The 19,299-nt window shown below is 40.9% G+C and overlaps 4 protein-coding genes across 5 annotated transcripts; all 4 read right to left on the bottom strand.

The window, feature by feature from the left end:
• Nucleotides 1-34: 34 nt before the first annotated feature.
• On the bottom strand, nt 35-4,718 carry rabl2 (RAB, member of RAS oncogene family-like 2). Its single transcript, XM_020079511.2, has 8 exons — nt 4,090-4,718; nt 3,970-3,999; nt 3,218-3,297; nt 2,986-3,065; nt 2,570-2,681; nt 2,022-2,119; nt 1,588-1,671; nt 35-1,310 (listed from the first exon to the last, which is right to left on the bottom strand). The coding sequence occupies exons 1-8, from the start codon at nt 4,194-4,196 to the stop codon at nt 1,230-1,232; spliced, it is 672 nt and encodes a 223-aa protein (XP_019935070.1). The 5' UTR covers nt 4,197-4,718; the 3' UTR covers nt 35-1,229.
• Nucleotides 4,719-5,813: 1,095 nt separating this feature from the next.
• cimap1b (ciliary microtubule associated protein 1B) lies at nt 5,814-8,098 on the bottom strand. The gene is made up of 7 exons (XM_020079510.2): nt 7,948-8,098; nt 7,063-7,177; nt 6,767-6,970; nt 6,485-6,586; nt 6,276-6,397; nt 6,056-6,196; nt 5,814-5,978 (listed from the first exon to the last, which is right to left on the bottom strand). The coding sequence occupies exons 2-7, from the start codon at nt 7,172-7,174 to the stop codon at nt 5,886-5,888; spliced, it is 774 nt and encodes a 257-aa protein (XP_019935069.2). The 5' UTR covers nt 7,175-7,177; nt 7,948-8,098; the 3' UTR covers nt 5,814-5,885.
• A 406-nt stretch (nt 8,099-8,504) lies between these two features.
• On the bottom strand, nt 8,505-12,479 carry LOC109624661 (protein tyrosine phosphatase domain-containing protein 1). 2 transcript variants are annotated; one of them, XM_020079509.2, is made up of 13 exons: nt 12,329-12,479; nt 11,929-12,147; nt 11,745-11,825; nt 11,440-11,558; nt 11,002-11,139; nt 10,634-10,905; nt 10,226-10,528; nt 9,881-10,126; nt 9,677-9,793; nt 9,498-9,599; nt 9,322-9,402; nt 9,137-9,247; nt 8,505-9,033 (listed from the first exon to the last, which is right to left on the bottom strand). In XM_020079509.2, the coding sequence occupies exons 2-13, from the start codon at nt 12,117-12,119 to the stop codon at nt 8,911-8,913; spliced, it is 1,884 nt and encodes a 627-aa protein (XP_019935068.2). In that variant the 5' UTR covers nt 12,120-12,147; nt 12,329-12,479; the 3' UTR covers nt 8,505-8,910. The 2 variants fall into 2 exon arrangements, with proteins under 2 accessions (XP_019935068.2, XP_069384993.1); XM_069528892.1 differs by having other exon boundaries at nt 11,929-12,230; nt 12,329-12,478.
• A 1,132-nt stretch (nt 12,480-13,611) lies between these two features.
• Nucleotides 13,612-19,284, bottom strand: LOC109624544 (ADP-ribosylation factor 4-like). Its single transcript, XM_020079295.2, has 6 exons — nt 18,012-19,284; nt 17,213-17,293; nt 17,009-17,118; nt 16,501-16,572; nt 15,015-15,140; nt 13,612-14,893 (listed from the first exon to the last, which is right to left on the bottom strand). Exons 1-6 carry the CDS (start codon nt 18,076-18,078, stop codon nt 14,807-14,809), a joined length of 543 nt encoding a protein of 180 aa, XP_019934854.1. The 5' UTR covers nt 18,079-19,284; the 3' UTR covers nt 13,612-14,806.
• Nucleotides 19,285-19,299: the final 15 nt, after the last annotated feature.

Genomic DNA, 19,299 nt, shown 5'->3' with positions numbered 1-19,299 from the left:
TCATTCCTGCTAATTAGTGTTTCAGTATTCAAACTATGTTCCAGTGTGATTTATTGTAAATTTCACACAATACAGTCAAATACAAACAGAAAATATACATCTAGGGTTTCTGTGTACATCGTAAACAAATAGAAATAACTGAATCATGTGTTTCACCTTTCAAATAGATGTTTCTGCCAGAAAACAGGTTTAAAACATCGTCATAGCAATGGGCCTGTAAAAATGAAAGAATGTGCAGACAAATCACAAAAGACTCAACATTACACAAGGTTGCCAAAAGACTGCCCGACCAATTGTGAGTCAGTCTCAGCAGTCGATCATCACATTTCATCCCGTTTTGAAACACAGGTTAGAACCTGAAATGACAGATACCACCTTGAGAAAAAGTGATTTGATTTTTGTCTCTGATGACGTCTCTGATGTCCAATCCGCTAACATGGAGGAGGCCGAATTTATGACTTATACACCAGCCAGCCACCAGGGGGAGATCGATATGCTTTGGCTTCACTTCTGTGGAGCTGTAGATGATGTCCATCTTTATAAACAGCCTTCTTTCACATTGAATGACTGACATCCACTAAAATGCTTCACGCTCCTGGATCTAACAACCGGTTTGAAATAGAACCGTGATCATTTTTTTACTTGATACAATCAAAAACATTTAAATGACTGAAAAACCGACTTTAATAGAATGAAAGCAACAGACGCAGCCGACAGACACTGCACACAACACTACAAACAAACACGGAGAACAGCAGCAAATTCCTAATCACACGTTCTCTTTGCTCTGTGCAAGTTTTCTGATGCTTCACATTACACGACATGAAGTAATTGGTTTTCACGCTGAGAGAAACATTAAGCTTCACTGTGGGATTTTCTCCTGTTACAAAAGTAGATGTTGTTTAAAAGTGACGATGTTAAAAGTAGAGGCTAAATGAACCTGCTAACCAACACGAATCCTGATCATTCCACCAGCTGTATTTCCTGTCACCTGACAGATGAGGGACAGTGACTTCAAACCCGATGTCAGCCACGCTCCAGTGGTAGCAACAATTCTTTAGTAATAAAAGCAGACCACTAAAATTACGTCAAGACCACCACAGAGAATCAGAGATTTCGGACATTTTCACAAAAATCATGGTCTATTCGCAGCATCAACTCCAGAGGAGGAGAAATAATCCATGAGATGAAGATGGAAGGAATTGTTAAAAAAAAATTCAATTAAAAAATCAGACCAACTCAGGACTCTCTGCTTCTAATCCATCTTCATCGGCTTCTGAATTCTCTTCTTTCTTCTCCAGGTCAAAGTTCTTTAAGATGAAGGAGAGAAAACAACATAAATACATATTTTGGATCAATAACACATACAACACACCCAGCAACAAAGAAAGCAGATTGTTGTTGTATTTATGAACAGAAAAGTCAATAATAAAGTGAATTGTGTCGGGTTTAAAGAAGCAGGTTTTGAGGAAGAATATGAAAACATTCTAAAGACAAAGGAACGATGGCAGATATTGAGGGAATTACATAAAACATTTTCATTTTTCAAACATAATTTAAAACTGTTTCAGTATCAGAGACGTGTACCTCTAACTCTTGCATCACTTCATCCATGAAGTCGCTGGGGTTTTGCTTGTATTCCACCGCTCTCTTGATCGTCTCTCTGAACATCTGTTGTGACAGAAAAAGACCCCCCACACATGCACGCACGCACGCACGCACGCACGCACGCACGCACGCACACACACACACACACACACACACACACACACACACACACACACACACACACACACACACACACACACACACACACACACACACACACACACACACACGTTTAAAACATTGATGATCTGAATTACAGGGTGAACTCATTAACTCATATGACTCAGAGTTTTAAAAGGAGAGTTGCGAATGCTTGTAAATTACACAGCATGAACCGTGAAACTCTTAATGAGCTAGAGATGGTAAACTCATGGATCTCTACCATTTATACTGCAGGAGAATAAAGTTCAAACCTTAACTACGTTGGTCCCGTCAGCCGCAGACACAAAGTAGAATGGGAGTGCTTGTTTCTTCCCAAAGCTAAAGCTTCTCTGTGTCACCTTCAAATCAGCTGCACACAAGAAAAAACACACGTCTTTATATCTGTTATTCTAGAGTCAACATTGGAGTATGAACAATGAACACAAATCAGAAAATATCATGTTGAAATCAGTATGAGTTGAATATTACCTCCCCAGAGGAGGTTTGTGTGTTTGTCAGCAGGATTACAAAAAAACTACTGAACAGATTTACACAAAACTTGAAGGACGGATGAGACATGGGCTGGGAAAGGACACACACAATTTTTGGGGCGGATGTAGTGATATTTTTTTATACTCTAACTACACAAGATAGATTATTGTCATTTTCACCACTTTTCCCAATGAATAGAATCTAGCTGAAATAAATCAGGCATATTTAAGGGACTAAATCAGGCATGTGTAATTTCATGCAGCTTGATTGAATTTAAAGGGACTGTTGGGCCCTGGTGGGCGTATGTACGCTCCGCAACCAGACCCACCATCGATTTTGTTTGCAACCACACAGCAGGGTATCTCCGGTCTGTACTCTCTCAGCTCCTTGTACCAGTTGGCCAAGTTCTTGTATGTGATCTTCCGTTGAACGTCAAAAACCTTAAACAGAAAGCAGAACACAGAGATGTTCAGCCTGCTCTGCTCAGGTCGACTTGTGTCAACAGCCGTCTGTCGAGCCCTTGTTGACCTTGTCCCTGTCAGAAAATCACCACCTCCATCTGAAATCCCATTATGTGACTATATCGAGGAACATTTGTGAGGTAAACACTTCAACGCCAAGAAAGCGTACAAACAACACAATGTTTTTTAACGTCTCTGATTACTACAACTCTCTGTTCTCTGCTCACTTTCCTGTAAGTTCCTTGAGTGAAGCACCTGTCGTGAAGCCAGCAGTGTGTCTTACCATGATGCAAGCGTGAGCTTTGTGGTAGTATGAGGGATGCATGCTCTGAAACCTCTCCTGACCAGCTGTGTCCCAGAAATCTGTGGATCAAAAACAACACTAAACAAATCTGTCCCTGCAGGAGCAGCGTTGACCCATGCTCCTAATGCTGCGGATTTAAGATGAATGTCATTTGGCTGAAATCATTTTTCTGTCACCAGAAGTACAGTATCATACACAGTATCATACATACCCACTGCTACTGTCTTGTTCCCTACAGTGGCTGTGTGTTTGTAGAGAGTCAGAGCGTAGGTTGACAACTGCTGCGGACGACTGTGCAAAGAGTTGAGGATCTTGATCTCTCTTGTTGGAGACATGGTTGATCTTTAACACCATGATGTTGTGACATTGACTGTAACAGCTTTGACACACTATGATATAATGTGATTGTCAAAATAATATAAACACTGCAAATTTGACATTTTTAAAGCTGATACATGTCAAGTCAGATTTATCTATAAACCAGGTGCTTTATTTTTACTTTACTTTCTCAAGCAGACTGAGCCTGGTATTGTTTTGAACTATAATACAGAATGTTAAAATGCAGAATGGAATCAGTTCATAGCACAGTTGTATCAGCTTTGAGTTTAGACTGTTGCATATCTTCTAATCTAGTTTCCATGCAACATTTTCTATGACAATTCTGTCTCTCACAGGAAATTAAACAAGTGATAACACCAATTGAACTAGTTCATAATGTGTGTGACAATAAGTGTGGATATGAATATGCTTTGTAGTTTCTTTTGTCATTTACGTGAAACAGCGCAGGTCTTGGGACACAAGTCACATTTCATCAGAGCCTTGTGATAATAAATCTTACAATTATGACTCTCGTCTTATTTTCTTTTATCTCATGAACATGGGACAGGAAGACAACACGAGCCTGGATGATAGAGACAGACACTGTTAGAGTTAAAAAAGAGAAATAATACAAATGAAGGATACTATTCGTCCAAGAGAAACCTCTCCATCAGCCTAGAGGGAGAGAAAAACAAGAGGTTCTATCCAGGACAGAAGATCATCAGGAGTAAAAGCTTCTCTCACATTACGATCAATGACACTTACTTAGATTTGCCCACAGCGCTGTCACCCAGACAGATGATCTTCACCTGTTCGTCCGCATCGTATTTCTTCTGGTCCAGTTCAGGGAGACTGTCCGCGTCTCCGGCCATGTCGCTCCTTTATCCCAGCTTTGACTGAACGACTCTATCTCTTAGTTCCCTGAGCGCCGCTTCCTCCGCGACGACGCGCGTTAGCTAGCTTGTCACCGGTTAGCCGAGGTTAGCGTCGCCAGGATCGGTGTGCACTCGCTCATTTCGCCGGTCCGCGTGTTGTTACACCAACACAAGTGGTTCCAGCAGACTCTTCACAGAGACGGTCACTGGTCACACGTGTGTTTCTAAAGAGGCTCGTAGCCGCTGGGCTGTTTCCGTCACACTGCGCTGAGAGACGCTGGAGGAGGCTAGCAGTTAGCTAACACCGCTAACTGAAATCATTCGTTGACAAAGATGAATCATCCAAATATCCTGGATTCTTTTACACATGCGACTCTTTTAAAACACAATCATACTGAGTGTCGCGCCCTTCACTCGTCTGTGGATCCAGAAACTCAGTTTGTAGATGAAGCATCGAGTCTCCGGCGGTTCTCGTTCCTATGCAACGGGGACGCCTGAAGGACCACTGCACAGTGGGTGCAGCTGTCCTCACATGTGCCTGTCAGAAATCTCACATTCAGAAATTTAAATTTAGCTAAACATTTATATCACATTTAAAATATCTGTTTACATATAAAACATTCTAGAAACATTTCAGTAAGAATGAAACTTTTTTTCATGATCCTCTTATTTCAGGTTCACAAATCACCAGAAGAAAGGTTTCTTGGAGCCTATTACACAATAATATGACATTAAACTTAAAACCAAATAATACATGTGCTAAAGTAGTGGCATTGAATGACAGTGAGCCACAAACGTTGAATATATATTCCTGATTTATTCTTGTAGATGTTTCTCTGATAGTGGATGAAATCGAAATGTTACCGACACTGATTTCTGTGACACTTGTCCTCCACACTGATAAACATATAAGTCTTATAATGTCAAAGTGAAAGCAAAGAGATTTCATGAATATCTACCTTCTCTGCAGCTTTGAACCTGCACAGACTGAACTTTATCAGCTTTCAGATTTCCTCTTAATATGCTCAAGCTCTGTGAAGTTGATGAGCAGCAACATTCAAATTCAAGATTCAAGATGTCCTCTCACAAGTTGCTGATTGGACTGTTTGGTTGAGCCACTCACAGACTATAAGAACATTCTTCCTCCTGTAGCTTCATATTAATTCATAATCAACGTCTTGCTGTCTTTCTCATTAATCACCTTCTTCCGGCCGACAGTTCTTTGCTCATGAGTTGCTGAATGTGTAGACTCGGGATTTTTCACCAAAAATGTTTTTAGAATTGGAATTTTAATCATTTAAAGATTTTAATGGAATTAATTTCCTGTTGAAATTATTCAGTTGTTGCAGGGTCTGTAATATTGACAGAGTCATTGTGCTCACTTTATTTGTATTAAACCTAAATAGATGTTATGATGTGTTATTATGTTACCGACTGAGAATGTGAATTGAACAGTAAAAAGAAAAAGCTGGACTAAAAAATAAAGCTGGTTAAAGAAGACTTTCATAAGAATCACGTTGAATTAATACAAATGTCATGACACCGACAGTGGAAAGTAAAAACACAACAAGCTCTAAATCTGTGGTGATAAAAGACGACGTCAGGAATCCCCAGTAATTTTCTCTTTGTGCTTTATTTGATGCTGTTATGTGATTTATTTTTCAGTCACAATAAGAGATCGTGTCGTCATTCAGCCACATTGACAATGAGGGGTGAGATGAATTCTGAGTGACGAATTCCAAAGGAGAAGCTCGGAGCTTTTGCTTTTGTCGTGGTCACCTAGACAGAGAACATTCAATGAGTGAACAATATCCAAACCTCCTTGATGATTATTGAGTAATAATGAGGTTTCTCACCTGCTCAGGACAGTGTGAACCAGGCCCTGGTTTCTGGGTGGTTTCACCAGGAGCAAAGTTGCGGCCCGTCATGCTGAACTGTGGCGGTTTCTGACTGTAAGTACAGGGGTCCACCACTTTGTAGGCAGCAGGGCCAGGAGTCTGGAGGTGCAATTAAAGTATAGAGAACAAGAGTAAGAGTAGATTTAAAAAAATACTTTTCATGATTGTGTACATGTACCTTGTTCAGGTCCTCGTGGAAGCTTCCAGTTTTGCTGCGTCCACAGAGTGAGTGGGCGGGAGCTGTAGCTGTGACCATGGTTTTGGGCCCCAGCACAGGGGGCAGTGTGTACGAGGCTGGACCTGCAGAACAGGCCAGTGCTGAACTTTATATTCTGTCTGCAATTAAAGTGCTAAAAACTAAAGCTGACAAAAAATCCAATATGTTACCTGGTGTTTTGTTGATGCTGAAGTCTTTGCTTCTCCCAAACAGAGAATAAGCAGGAGCGGAGTGAAAGGTCAACTTCCCTGAAAGCTCGGGGGAGTACTGGCCTGAAACACAGAGGGAAGATATGTTTGTAAGTAAAAAGTCCCAGATGACAGACAAACTCAGATGACAACCGTGTGCATCATCACTAAAGTGGATATTGATTGCATGTATCTGAAATCAGCAATGCTTAATTTCCACCTCCTCATACAAAGTGTGTTTTCTGTGTGATTGGTTTTGCTGACCTGGTCCGGGGCCCTGGAACAATCCCTGCTCCTTCGAGCGGCTGTGCAGTGAAAATGCAGGAGCGCCGCCTCTGCCCGTTCTGGTGATGTTGGAGTGGATGAGGTACCTCGGTCCAGGGGAGCAGTTTGACAGTCCCTGGTCATGACGCGTCCCGAAGCTGAACATTGGGGCTTTGTATTTAGTAGGGTCATGTTTAGGAACACCTTTATGAGAGGAAACAAGGACGTACGTGTCAGGTATGGAAATAAAATTGGTGTTGGTGGTGAAAAGGGCTTGATGGACATCTTGACTCTACCTGTTAGTCCAGGCAGCGCATACTTCGGTCCTGGGCTACCATAGAGGGCAGCTATGGGCCCTCTTGGTTTGTGGGGCCTCCATGTTCCAACCCAAAGTTCAGCACTTGCCATTTTCTTTAAGAGAGTGTGAATGAAAGCACATTTGTCGTTTGGCTTTTATGTCATAAAAGAGAAGGAATAATAAAATGAGCTGTCACTCATACACTCAGTGCTGCTGTAGGGGGAAATAAGTGATTTAAAAAGGGACAAAATGTCGTCTAGGGCTGTTGAGGCATGAAAGAAATCTAATTCCAGGTAGTGGACAGTTAAAATGATGTGAAGTACATTGTGAAAGAGTGTTAAAGTCACTAACAGATCTGTCCACCACAAAGCTTTGGAGGGTTTTCATAAAACTGAACCAACTTTGATGGAAAACGGTCAGAAGTGTGCCTCAGACTGAAATCAGTTGTCATAAAACTAATGAAACAATCTTATTGAAACTCAACAATAAGATACAGAATACAAATAGCAAAGTTTTCTCCAGGGACTGTATTTCAAGTCCAAATATTTCACCATGAAAACATATAGCTCAATGAAATATTCAGTTTTCAGGGCATACAAACATTAAGACATAAACAAAATACATACACAGTACATCTCTCTCTGTATATCTGGATCCTAACTATTTCTGTGACTTTCACCGAAACAGCAGCAGCATCAGTCACTCAAGTATCTTTTAGGTTATTTCATAAAATAGTTACATCACAGGTTGTCCATCAGTGTATTCTATTTCTATATCTTTTTAAGTAAAGTGAAGAGTAAACAAATGTCACAAATCACAAGATGTCTGCTGAGGACATACAAGCTGTGATAAAATAGATGATTAAATGTATAAATATTTTTACCTTATAAAAATCCTGAGCGTACAGCCAGTGGCCCTCTGTGGCAGGTTTTATTTCTGCATGTTCTCTGAGCCCAGACACAGATTGTTTACTGGTTGTCAACTTCACCGCGACAATGTTTCCATGGAGATGACTCTTTGACAGGCATGTTAAAATGTGTTTGTGTGTATGTGTGCGTGTTTAAACAGTGGAGGAATTCTCAGCATGTGAATACAGTGTACAAACGAGTGTAAATGATTAATTATGTATAAAAAAGTGCAACTGACCACAGGGTCACACTGTGAAACAATAACTCAAGTACAGGAGCTCGAGTGAAAGTAGACATAAAGCAAAAACTTGATGAGATCAAATCAGAAAGATTAATTCAATCTGTGACATAATAAAACTTTTTTCAAATATGCATCATTTCATCACTCAATGACTCAATTCAAATATTTATATTTAAAGTTTGATCATCTTTTGCTTCCTTCTTGCTGATTGACATTGAAAAGCATTTATTGTGTTTTATTGGAGTTTAGTGAAAATATAAGCGAAAACAGAAACACAAATAAGATCAAAGATGTTCTTTGTATAATTTATTATTGTATCTACAAATACAGAAGCAGTAGAAACGGCTTAGTTTGAATCCACATGAATTGTGTATTTGTTATATTTTATATATGTAAATAAATTATAACTGGGTTGTAAGATGTGAAGGAGACTCTCATTCTTTTCACTGCAGATGTTTTCATATAATGTAGGTTTGCAGTGTTAATAACAGTGATGCCGGCTTGTGACAGTGAGTCCACACCCTGAAACTGAACATATGGAGTTCATCTTCATCATCATCAACACCTGCACTGTTCTCAAGTCAAAATGTAAAAATTTGTATAAAAGTTGAAAAAAATTTTGTTCACAGTCGGGTTTCCAGGATAATTTACTAACTCATTTCAAATTAAAAACTGCTCAGGTTGTTGTCATCGTTCTTCAGAGTGTAGCACTGGTGCTGCGGGTCATCGTCAGGCATCTGTAGTTTTCGAAAGTTTCTTGCAAACTGGCCTTTAGGACCTTCATCAAAGTTGCAAGGTTTACCATTTCCTCTAGAGGGCGCTAAAAACAAACAAACATACCGATAGTGAACTCAACATATTCAGTCTTTCAGGAGCAGAAGAATGTGTGAGGCTTTATTGCACCATCAGTCCACATGTCTCACCTTTGTAAGCGCTCGGATCAGCCGCAGCAGCACCCCCTCCCCCCTGTGAGGACACAGGCTGGTCACTGTGCTCACACAGCTCAGCAGACAGTAGATGGTGTGCCTCTGTGGCTGAAATAACAAATAACTCTTTCGCTCTTTCTAAAAGTTTCATCATTCTGGGATGTGTGCACCTGTGCCCTTACCTTCTTGAGCACACTGAGAGACTTCCTGTTTTTTGCTCCTATACACAACCTGTGCACATCCTCTGCACTTAGAACAGGCTCCTGGATTAGGATTAAAAAACAGAAACAGTATGTGAAGCCTCTCCTGGACACATTGATGTGAGTGGCATCACAGCCTCTTGTTCGATGTCACTGACCCTTAATTTTTCCAGCCAGGTCCACAACAGACAACTGAGAACCTGAGGATCTGACTCAGTGACCAGCAGAGCCCATCCACAGTCACTACTGTTCAGCTCCTCCTGGTGTGAAGATGAGTGACGAGGTCAAACTCAATTATCTGTAAATCACCTCTCACCTGTGTTTGATCTTTTTTTACCTGCAGCAGAGCCGATCTTTGCAGTATGGTTTCCCCTGCAGCACCTTGGTCTGCCAGTGCCTGAGCAATAGCACGGGCCACTGAGGTTGGGCCTGGATTATGTGGGTTTCTGCACAGCTTTCACAAGACAAAAATGTGAATGATTTAAGGGGTTCACATTTTCTTTTTTCATCAGTTTGATTCTAAAGCAGGATTCATAACTACCTCAATGTTGGAGCTGTATTTGGGAAGCGTTTTATGAGCTGTGCACAACCTCTTAGTGCAGTTGTTGCTGGTTTTCATGCTGGACAATGGGATGTTGAGAGACTCCTGTTTGGAGATCTGGTGACCTGGTGAAAGTGAGGCAGCGACCAGACTGAACGGCTTCAGATCCGGCCGCACCAGATCCTGCACACACCAGTGCCTCTCATTTCCAAGAGCTGCGGAGCAGTATGGACTCAGCTCCAGATCCTTCAGGACAGAATGAAAGAGAGTGAGAAAAGCCTCAGTGATGCTAAATGTTTTATTCATTTATTTAAATTCTGCCAGATGCTTAATGTGAAATCTGACCTCATTTACTGTGATCTTTCTGAGGTCAGAGTCGCTGTAGCTGCGTTTGTCCAGCAGGACGTCTCTCTTTCTCTCCAAGAATCCCAGCGGCTCGTCCCAGGAGGACACCGACCCCAAGCCCTCCCACGAGCCCTTATGACCCTCCCTCAGCAAGGGCAAGTACTGTTTGGCCACCAGGGTTTCCCTCACAGTCCTGCTCAGGGTCCTCAGTGCTGACCTCTTCTCCAGCTCGGCTTGGACCTCTGGAGGAGCCGGGAGACCCAGGGCCAAGCAGGAGATGCGCACACACAGGAGGTACAGCACCTGATGAGGTGGTCAAGTGGCAATCAGAGAGAAAAATCTGTTCGACAGTGAAGTCACGTATGGTCATGGCACAGGATTAGTGTTGTGTAATGATCAAGTCCTCACCTTTGGTGTTTGTCTGAGGGTGCGTCCCTCCTGGCCGTGCAGCAGCAGTGACTGTCGGTTTAGGTAATGCTGCAGGGTGAAGTGGGCTCCGTGCCGCAGGCTGAGGTCTGGATACTGGACCAGCTGAGTGCCAAGCAGGCGAGCAAAGTCAAAAACCTGGCTGATCTGGGCCCGGGTCTGGATGGAGCGAGGCCGTTTGATCCGCACGTAGTGGACGGCCTCACTTGGGCTGATTCGCAGGGTGTAGATCAGGTAACAGGCTATCAGCACACCTGAGCAGGGAGAGCACATGGATGAACAAACACAGTGAATATACAGGACATGACAGAGACATGTGCACACGCCTACTGGTACATGATGATTCCTACCTGTCCTGCCCAAGCCTGCATGGCAGTGCACGGCTACTCTTCCCTCCCTCACTGCAAACGCCAAAACCTTCACCCCATCAATTAACCCAACGAGAGAGGACACACCGAAGTCCGGCATTGCAAAGTTGTAAAAGTAAACTGCAAAACACAGGAGTGCATTTAGGAACATAATGTAAAATCATATAGATAAACTGTATTTGTAGAGACATGACATAGCGTAACTCATTAGTCACATTAGCCCACAGATAAAAAACACTACTCAGCTGTCACTTATAATATTTGTTAAATTCTTAACTGTTTCTATTTAATCTCCCATTATGTGGCTTACATGGGGCCATCAGAGCAGTTCTAATAAGGCTGACCTGGAATCATCTCATCAGTGTAAAAGAACACCTAATCGTAAATTAAATGTAGAGTATTTGTCTTAGTATTTCTCACTGTCATTATCCATGAAGATCTGTGGGGAGTACGTGAAACCACTGTCAGGGTCGAGGGGGGGTCCACAGTGAGCGTGCTCCCCTGGGAACTGCATGTTGACGATTGATCGGATGTTCAACCTGGGACAAAAGAATGAAGACAACATGAGACGCCAGTGCTGTGGTCTTAGAAACAACATTGTTAATTAAAAAAAGAATATCCAGGCTCATAGTTCCTATATCTACTCATGTTTCATGCATATCCAGACACTGCACAGACACACACAGAACAACACAAACATCAGGAATAATAAAAAATGGGATTACCTTTGAAACTGTTCTATGATGTTGTACTTCTCGATTAAATGTTTGGATGGTCGGGCCATGGCAATTATATCATCTGTCACCCTGGCAGTAAAAGGAAGTTCACAATCAGAAAATGACCATTAAGTGTTTTCGCTACATCACATAAGCAAACAACTTCCATGAGGGTGCAGTCAAATACTCTCACCAGGAGGAGAAAAGGCCTCGGATGACCTGTTGGTTTAACTTCCAGCACTCTGGTCCTTCATAGCGACAGTCTATTCCTCCACAGGCCAGCAGACAGAGGAGTCTGGGTGGGATGGCCCTCACCAGGTTCTCCCTGGCCTGGGAGTAGGAGGGCCGTGGAACCGCTATGTGCGAGGTCAAGGTCGGCATCATCCTGCACCCCAAGATCCGAACTCAGACACTGTAGATATGAATTATTATGTCAGGGCCGGGCCAACTCTTCGTCTCATATCACCCTCTTCACATGTTGATATCACTGAGTTTCTACAGTTTGAAAAAGATACAGCTCGTCAAAAAATACTGGAAAGTAATCAGTAAGAAATTGGATGATTAAAAATGTATAAATCAAATCAAAAACGTACCTTTCTGGTTACGCTGGAAGGTGAAGCTTTTAATCCCATGAATATATCATCGTGAACGGAGAAGAAGAGGAAGAAGAAGAGAGTTGAACACAGCATGTGCTCGTCTATGCTGACCCTCTCTGCTGCTGACAGATACACACTCACAAAACCATTTGCTGACCCAGCTCCTCTAATCCTGATTAGCTGTCATAAATACATTAGAACAGACATTCACACACGATCACAAGCCAATTATATAATGATCACACCTTCTCTTATAATCACTGTGTATACCCTTGATGAGCACAATGACTTTAAAAGAAGCAGTTGTTGAAAATGTAAAAATTAATTAATAAAAAAAACAATTTCTATTAATTTAATTTAAATATAATGTCTTGACTACAATGACCCAGTCCATACACTATGGGTTTGCTGCACGCGGCTGTGGACATGTCGCCCCCTGCAGTGCAGCGATGGAAACAGTAGGATAATGACAATTAAAGGAGAGAGGCGGCCACACCTACTAACCCTCTATAGGTGAGTGAAATGAGCTTCTGCCAATTCAAACACAAAACTTATTTTTTACTATTTGTTACACAAAGGAAAGTTTACTGCACTTCAGAGAGTCCAGAGTAAAATTCACAAGATCAGGATTTCTATTTAGATCATAAATGTCTCTGTGTGTGTTTTCTTATCAGGATCCACGAATTAATGAAAATGTTTAAAAACGCCGCTTCTTGCAATGTTCAAGAAAGTGAAAATTAATTTCTGATCTCCAAACTTTAATTGGATTCTCCCTCACCAATTCTGCATCCTACTGCAGGTTTCAGAGTAATCTGTACAGAACATAAACATGCTGACATGTTCTCTCTGTGCTTCGTGTGTCAGAGTCGTTCAGTATCTTCAGTAGTCAGAGCAAAGGTCACACACAGAGCAGGGGGCATTTCTGGTGTATAGGTTAACAACACACGTCAGCTTATTAAAACCAGTTAGTTCTTCTACATACATTTTTTTCTGCCTGGGGCCATTTTCATCATGAGCACAGAAGAAGTTTAATTTGCCTCCAGCTTAAACAAAGACATCAATGATGAAAGCTGAGAGAGGAGACAGCAAAACACACAACTTCTTCTAATCAGCTAGTTCCTGGTAGAGGTTGAAAACTGTGTTTCACTGAGTTATGATGAAACATGATCTGTGAATATAGTCATCAGAAAATGTTTATATATCAAATGGGTTAAAGCTTCATGTCCTGGTGGGATGACACCTGCGTATTCTGAACAATGACTTGAGTCCAACACAACTAATATTTTCAAACTGGCTTTATTCAGAGCTTTTGTGTAAAATATTTTTAGCAAATAATTTTCAACAACAGCAGCTCCAGAATCTGCAATCATAGGTTGGAATGTATGACCCGAATACATGATGGGCAGGTAAGTGTGTTTCAAAAGATGAAGAATATAATACGGCACTTACCAAAAACCAGTACAACAAACTCAGCACTATGCACTGCCAAAACAAAGGAACACAAAAGAACATGCCACTGACATTGGCCTCATGTCAACACTGATAAGATGCTTCCTTCCTCTTTTAAGGTTAAATAAGATTCACTTTTAGAGACAATAGAGGAACTGAAATTTTTATTAGATGATTTTTCATTGTGGTTGTTAAAAAGGAAGGAGTAGACAAATTCACAAATGATCAGACATGATCAAAATCTGGTAAATGGTAAAGTCAAGTTGTGATGAAGTAATCTACAACCGACCCATTCCACCATGAACCGTAGCATAAGTGGAAGTATGCTGTTGCATTATTTTGTCTTTCAAAAGCTAAAAAAGTCACAAAGGCATTTTAGGAGGGAGCACAGATTTGTGTAGAGGGACCAGAAGGCACAATGTTCCGTTTTTGGATACATTTACAGAGAGGCCACGTGGTTCCACATCAAAATCTATCTGTGAAGTCACTGCAATCCTGCAAGTCTCATTCAGGCCTGACGATAAATGAGTTGGCATGAGATATCAAAGACCTGCGGCAGCTTAAAAGATGTCCGTCCCCAAAACTTTAAGGATATCTTGTAACCCCCCCCCCAACTAAGGCTCAAAAATGAGCATAAGTCCAATAATAATGCAAGTGGTTGATAACTGCAAAGGCTGCCTAGACAGAAGCCATAGTGTCGATTGGAAAAGCCACTTGCTATTAATTGTTTCTGATTAATTTCCCTATTCAGTCATTTGTCAATGTGTCACTGGATTAAAACTTGTTGTCATGTAAGTTTGGGAACAATTGGAGAAAAGTACAGAGTCAAACAATAATATGTTAATAGTACTGATAACAAAATAAGAAACAAGTAATAGTTAATTTCTCAAAGATGATCATATTGTCCACCAGCCTTGTCCCTCTTTGAACATTGGTGCTGGAAGACCCAATGTTTCTGGATTGAATGTCTGTGCCTCCTCTCTCCTGTCCTGTGGTGCTCAATCTCTCTGTCCAGCCGGTCCTTCATTAGTTCTTGGAAAGTTGGATGGATAGCCAGTCAATGCCTTCATACATCCCAGTGCCCTGGGTGGCGCAGGTGGACTGAATGTGCCACTGTGGGTTCAGAGATTTGATGGTTTTAGTTTAGGGAGAACATCAACACTGCTCAGTGCACATGCTTACAGATCTGAATTTTACTGCAGGTGTAGGGCTCATGCTTCTCAACATTACTTACAGTTTTGTTACGGAGAGACTGCAGGCGAAGTCTGTCTGTGAGTTCGGTGACTGAAAGGGCGTTGGGGAGGTCCTGTTTGTTAGCAAACACCAGCAAAACTGCATCTTTCAACTCGTCCTCCTGCAACTAGAGGCAGAAAAAAGAGATTTGAGATTTCATGTTTGAATGAAAACAATAAAAAATCTCTAAAATCTCCTGTGGACATCTAGTCAACAGTTCAACCATTTTTGTTATAAATAAATCATCAATTGTGTATTGCAGTAAACTACAATTACATCGATATGGTTTGAAACATGTGCCAAAACTAGCTGTGGGTCAATGGAGCAATAATGCAAAAACAGGGTTTCTGGACACATGAATGAAATGTAAGACCTATGTCTACTATGGAGGAATATTAGAGTCTCAGATCGACGTAGACATATTTTTTAATAATTGAAGATAAGGTGAAGTAATCCAGCAGAGAATAACCATCAACAAACCACATTAACCAGCAAACTACAGGCACACACAGTGGATACCTCGAGTCTTTCCCCCAGCCAGGTCCTGCGATAAATTCTGACCAGGTGGTTGTAGGTTATTAGTTATCAATTACACTTTGGTCTTGTTTGTAGTTTTATTGCAGAATGCTAAAATACTTCTCAAAAGCATTAAGGGAACACTTCACACAGCCTGTGATTAAAAATTTTTTACTTTCAGTGTGGGTTTGAATCAAGCCCTCAATGGGTTGATGTTTTTGGAGGCAGTGATCTTGTAATTAAATTGTTTTGGGAATTTTCAAAACAAGTATGACAAAACTTCAAGCACGTCAAAGATAAAATTAAATTCCCTGTAATATAATTAGAAGTAAAAATACTGACAGTCGGCAGTGTGAACAGATTGTCCATGTGCAATGTTGTCCACAGTCACAAACACTGAATCCTGGTGAAGAGAGATTTTATCTTTGCTTGATCTTTGCCTTCACCTAAAACCTATTTTGCTTTGATCAGCAAGAAGTTGACTGAATAAAGAGCTGCAGGACACAGGCTGATGTGAGGCCGTCTGAATTGTCGATGTGCTCAGACATTCATGGGTCAACCTTGCAATCCCAATATGAACAGATCCTTTTCACAATAATAAATGCCTTTATATTTCTTTAACACCTTGAGAAACATAGACAGATCTTTCACTGGAACTACATCTGTTAGTAGGTCATATTTTACCTACAAAAATAGTGTCATCCAATACAAAGCTTTCACATTCCAAGATACAAACACAGGATTTGAAGGGAAGTAACTCTGACACAAGATTAAGTTTCAGTCAACAACTGAAGACAAGAGTGTGACTCTGCTGTTGTAACGAGTGTGGGAGAGTCATTCCACAATCGAGGAGCCAGGAGGAACAAACAATAACACTATTTGTTCTAATTTAATCTCGTCACAGTATGAGACGCAGTGCACACTGATAATAAATTACCACCTCTACTGAGCTGAACATAAGAAATACATACCATCTTTGAGAGTTCTTCTGCAGACTCTTCCACTCGATCTCTGTCGTTACTGTCCACTACAAAGATGAGGCCCTGGATGGACAAAACAGTCAAGTGGTTAGACTTGTCTTTTTCTGAATTGTATAAATGAAATGAATGTACGGTTATAATAGATTATAATCGATTAAATTGATCGGTTGTTGCAGCGCTACTAATACAGGTATAAAACGTGGGCTATCCTTAAGGGTGATTGAGAATCCGGCAGAAAAAACAGAAGATGATATTTTAGAAGACTCAAAGTGTGATGTACAGTGCCATATAGTATATTTTTCCACTTGGTGGTCTTGGATCTAATCCTCTTGAATACATGTAGCACCAGAAGACTCAATGTATACCTTCTGCTTTCCCACAGCCTCAAATGGATGAAAATGTACAAATACAAACAAACTTATATAAAATGGAAGTACCAACAAAGTACAAGAATTAAAATACATACATTACTGTGATATTAAGACAGTCAGTCTCATACCTGTGTGTTCTGGAAGTAGTGTCTCCAGAGAGGTCTGATCTTATCCTGTCCACCGACGTCCCACACAGTGAAACTAACATTTTTATATTCTACTGTCTCCACATTGAAACCTGTACAGGGGAGAGAGAAGGAAGAGATCTTAATAACACACATGTACTGCTAATGTGAGATACACAAAACAAATGGTTGCTGGTATTCTCTTACCAATGGTTGGGATGGTGGTCACAATTTCACCGAGCTTCAGTTTGTACAAGATAGTTGTTTTTCCTGCAGCATCCAGCCCGACTACAGAGAAGAAACCAACATTTACCTCAGGAGAGGACGAGAGTCACAGATAACCACTTGCTCTGAATTACATAAGCTTCCTGTAGATCACCATACAGCAGAGGACGTGTAATAACAGAGGCCATGTGACTGCACGAAGCCAATCATCTGTACTGACACGTTATTATTCATTAACAAGACCAATTCATTATTATTACAGCTGATCTCGGTGCTGAGAAATAGTTCAGGTGACAATATGTCAGCCCCTTACGAACCGGAAGTAGAATTAAGAGTCAACGATGACAAATGTCCAGTTAATGTCAGGACTTAGTTACATGATGATTGTTGAATGAAGTCAGAAAGAGGCAGCACTGTAATGAGTAACTGTGTAACTTGGTAGATTAAAAACTAGCGTTAAGTGTTTCCAGATGATAATCAATGTTATTTTACTTATTCCGTTTCCAGGATAAAGTCGCCTTTAGCAGCCAAACTCCCGTTTAAAAACACCGGAAATCTAGAAACCGGAGCTTGCTTGTCAAAGTGGCTTCACTTTTTTCTCTCAAACATCAACAAATCAAAACACCCTGAAGAAGTTTCAAATTCCGCTTCTGTCCCGTTTCCTTCCTTTTTTTTTACTTAAAAACTTTGACACGCCAGCAGCCCGTCGGGACCTAGCTAACTGCCCGTCGAGCTGCGGCTAAAGCTAACGAGCGTTAGCCGCACAACAGCGCTCACTCACCCATCAGGATCCGCATCTGCTTTTTACCGAAGAGACGCTCGAAGAGGGAGGACAACGATAGGCCCATGATTGACCGGGGACAGGTGAGTGTTTGCGGGGGAAACACTGGTGAGTTCGCTTCGGCAGAAGAGACGCAGTGATGGAGGTTTCTCTCTGTTCCGGCAAATCTGATTCACCACGACTGCCACGTCCGGGCCAACGTGGAATCCACGACGTCATCACTTTGAATCAACTTTATCGACACGCAGTGAAAAACAGCGACTCTTTCTAATGCAGTTTTTTTTTAAATAAATTATTTTTACCTTTGTTTTTGTTTCTCAGCCAAATCTTCCATTCTTGTTTTTTTTTTAAATCAATAGCAAGAAACCAAGTCTTTATGTATATGGTTCATTTCATTCCATGTGCTGCAACAGACTGAGCGAGCACAGTTTGACACTAAACCACGTGGACAGAAAAGTACATCAAATAAACAAGGATTGGGTTAAAAATATCAGTGAAATAGAATAAAAACAATTAAAAGATGTGATGAGAATAAAAAGCAAGACATAAAATAATAGGAGGATTAAGTAAAATATAAATGAAATAGAATAAAACACTTAAAAGATGTTGTAATAAAGATAACATGTAAGACATAAAATAAAAGGAGGATTGGGTTAAAAATAAAAATAAAATAGAAATAAATAGAACTAAAACAAATAAAAAATGTTGCACGAAAGATAAAAAGCAAGACATAAAATAAAAGGAGGATTGGGCTAAGTGTTGTGTTAAGTGCTATTGATTTTTTATGATGAAATGCATTCAAAAATGAAATACAATCAAGATATGGCTGGAAAACACTAATATGGAACAATAATTTTACATCACTACTGATGTTTTGAACTTAATTAGAAGTTGAGCACACTCATGTCAGTCTGCCCCACACATCAGCCCCATTGAACACATGCCAGCCCACATCACCTGTGGAGTCTTTGCGGCTCCAGTGATGCACAGACAACAGAAGAACAGAAGAAAAGACACGAACATACACAACATAAACACATGCACACCACACATAAATGAATGCATTCCATATCCATGCACCGAGCTCACTGTCAGACTCTGAATTCACAGAAACGTGATCCTCATGTTGTGAAAACTGTTTTCGTCACTCGATGTTAAATGCAGGTCCGATTCCTACCACCAGATGTCCCCACATTACCAGCGTTTAGCACATTGGGTATAATCGTAATGCTATGAGGGACAAAACGCGACATAACTATAAATAAATAAACAAACAAATAAACATGAA

Source organism: Paralichthys olivaceus, chromosome 7 (genome assembly GCF_024713975.1).
Source record: "Paralichthys olivaceus isolate ysfri-2021 chromosome 7, ASM2471397v2, whole genome shotgun sequence".
Lineage (NCBI taxonomy): Eukaryota > Metazoa > Chordata > Actinopteri > Pleuronectiformes > Paralichthyidae > Paralichthys > Paralichthys olivaceus.
Note: the sequence above shows the minus strand (reverse complement) of the source record. Positions and strands in the feature narration are given on the sequence as shown.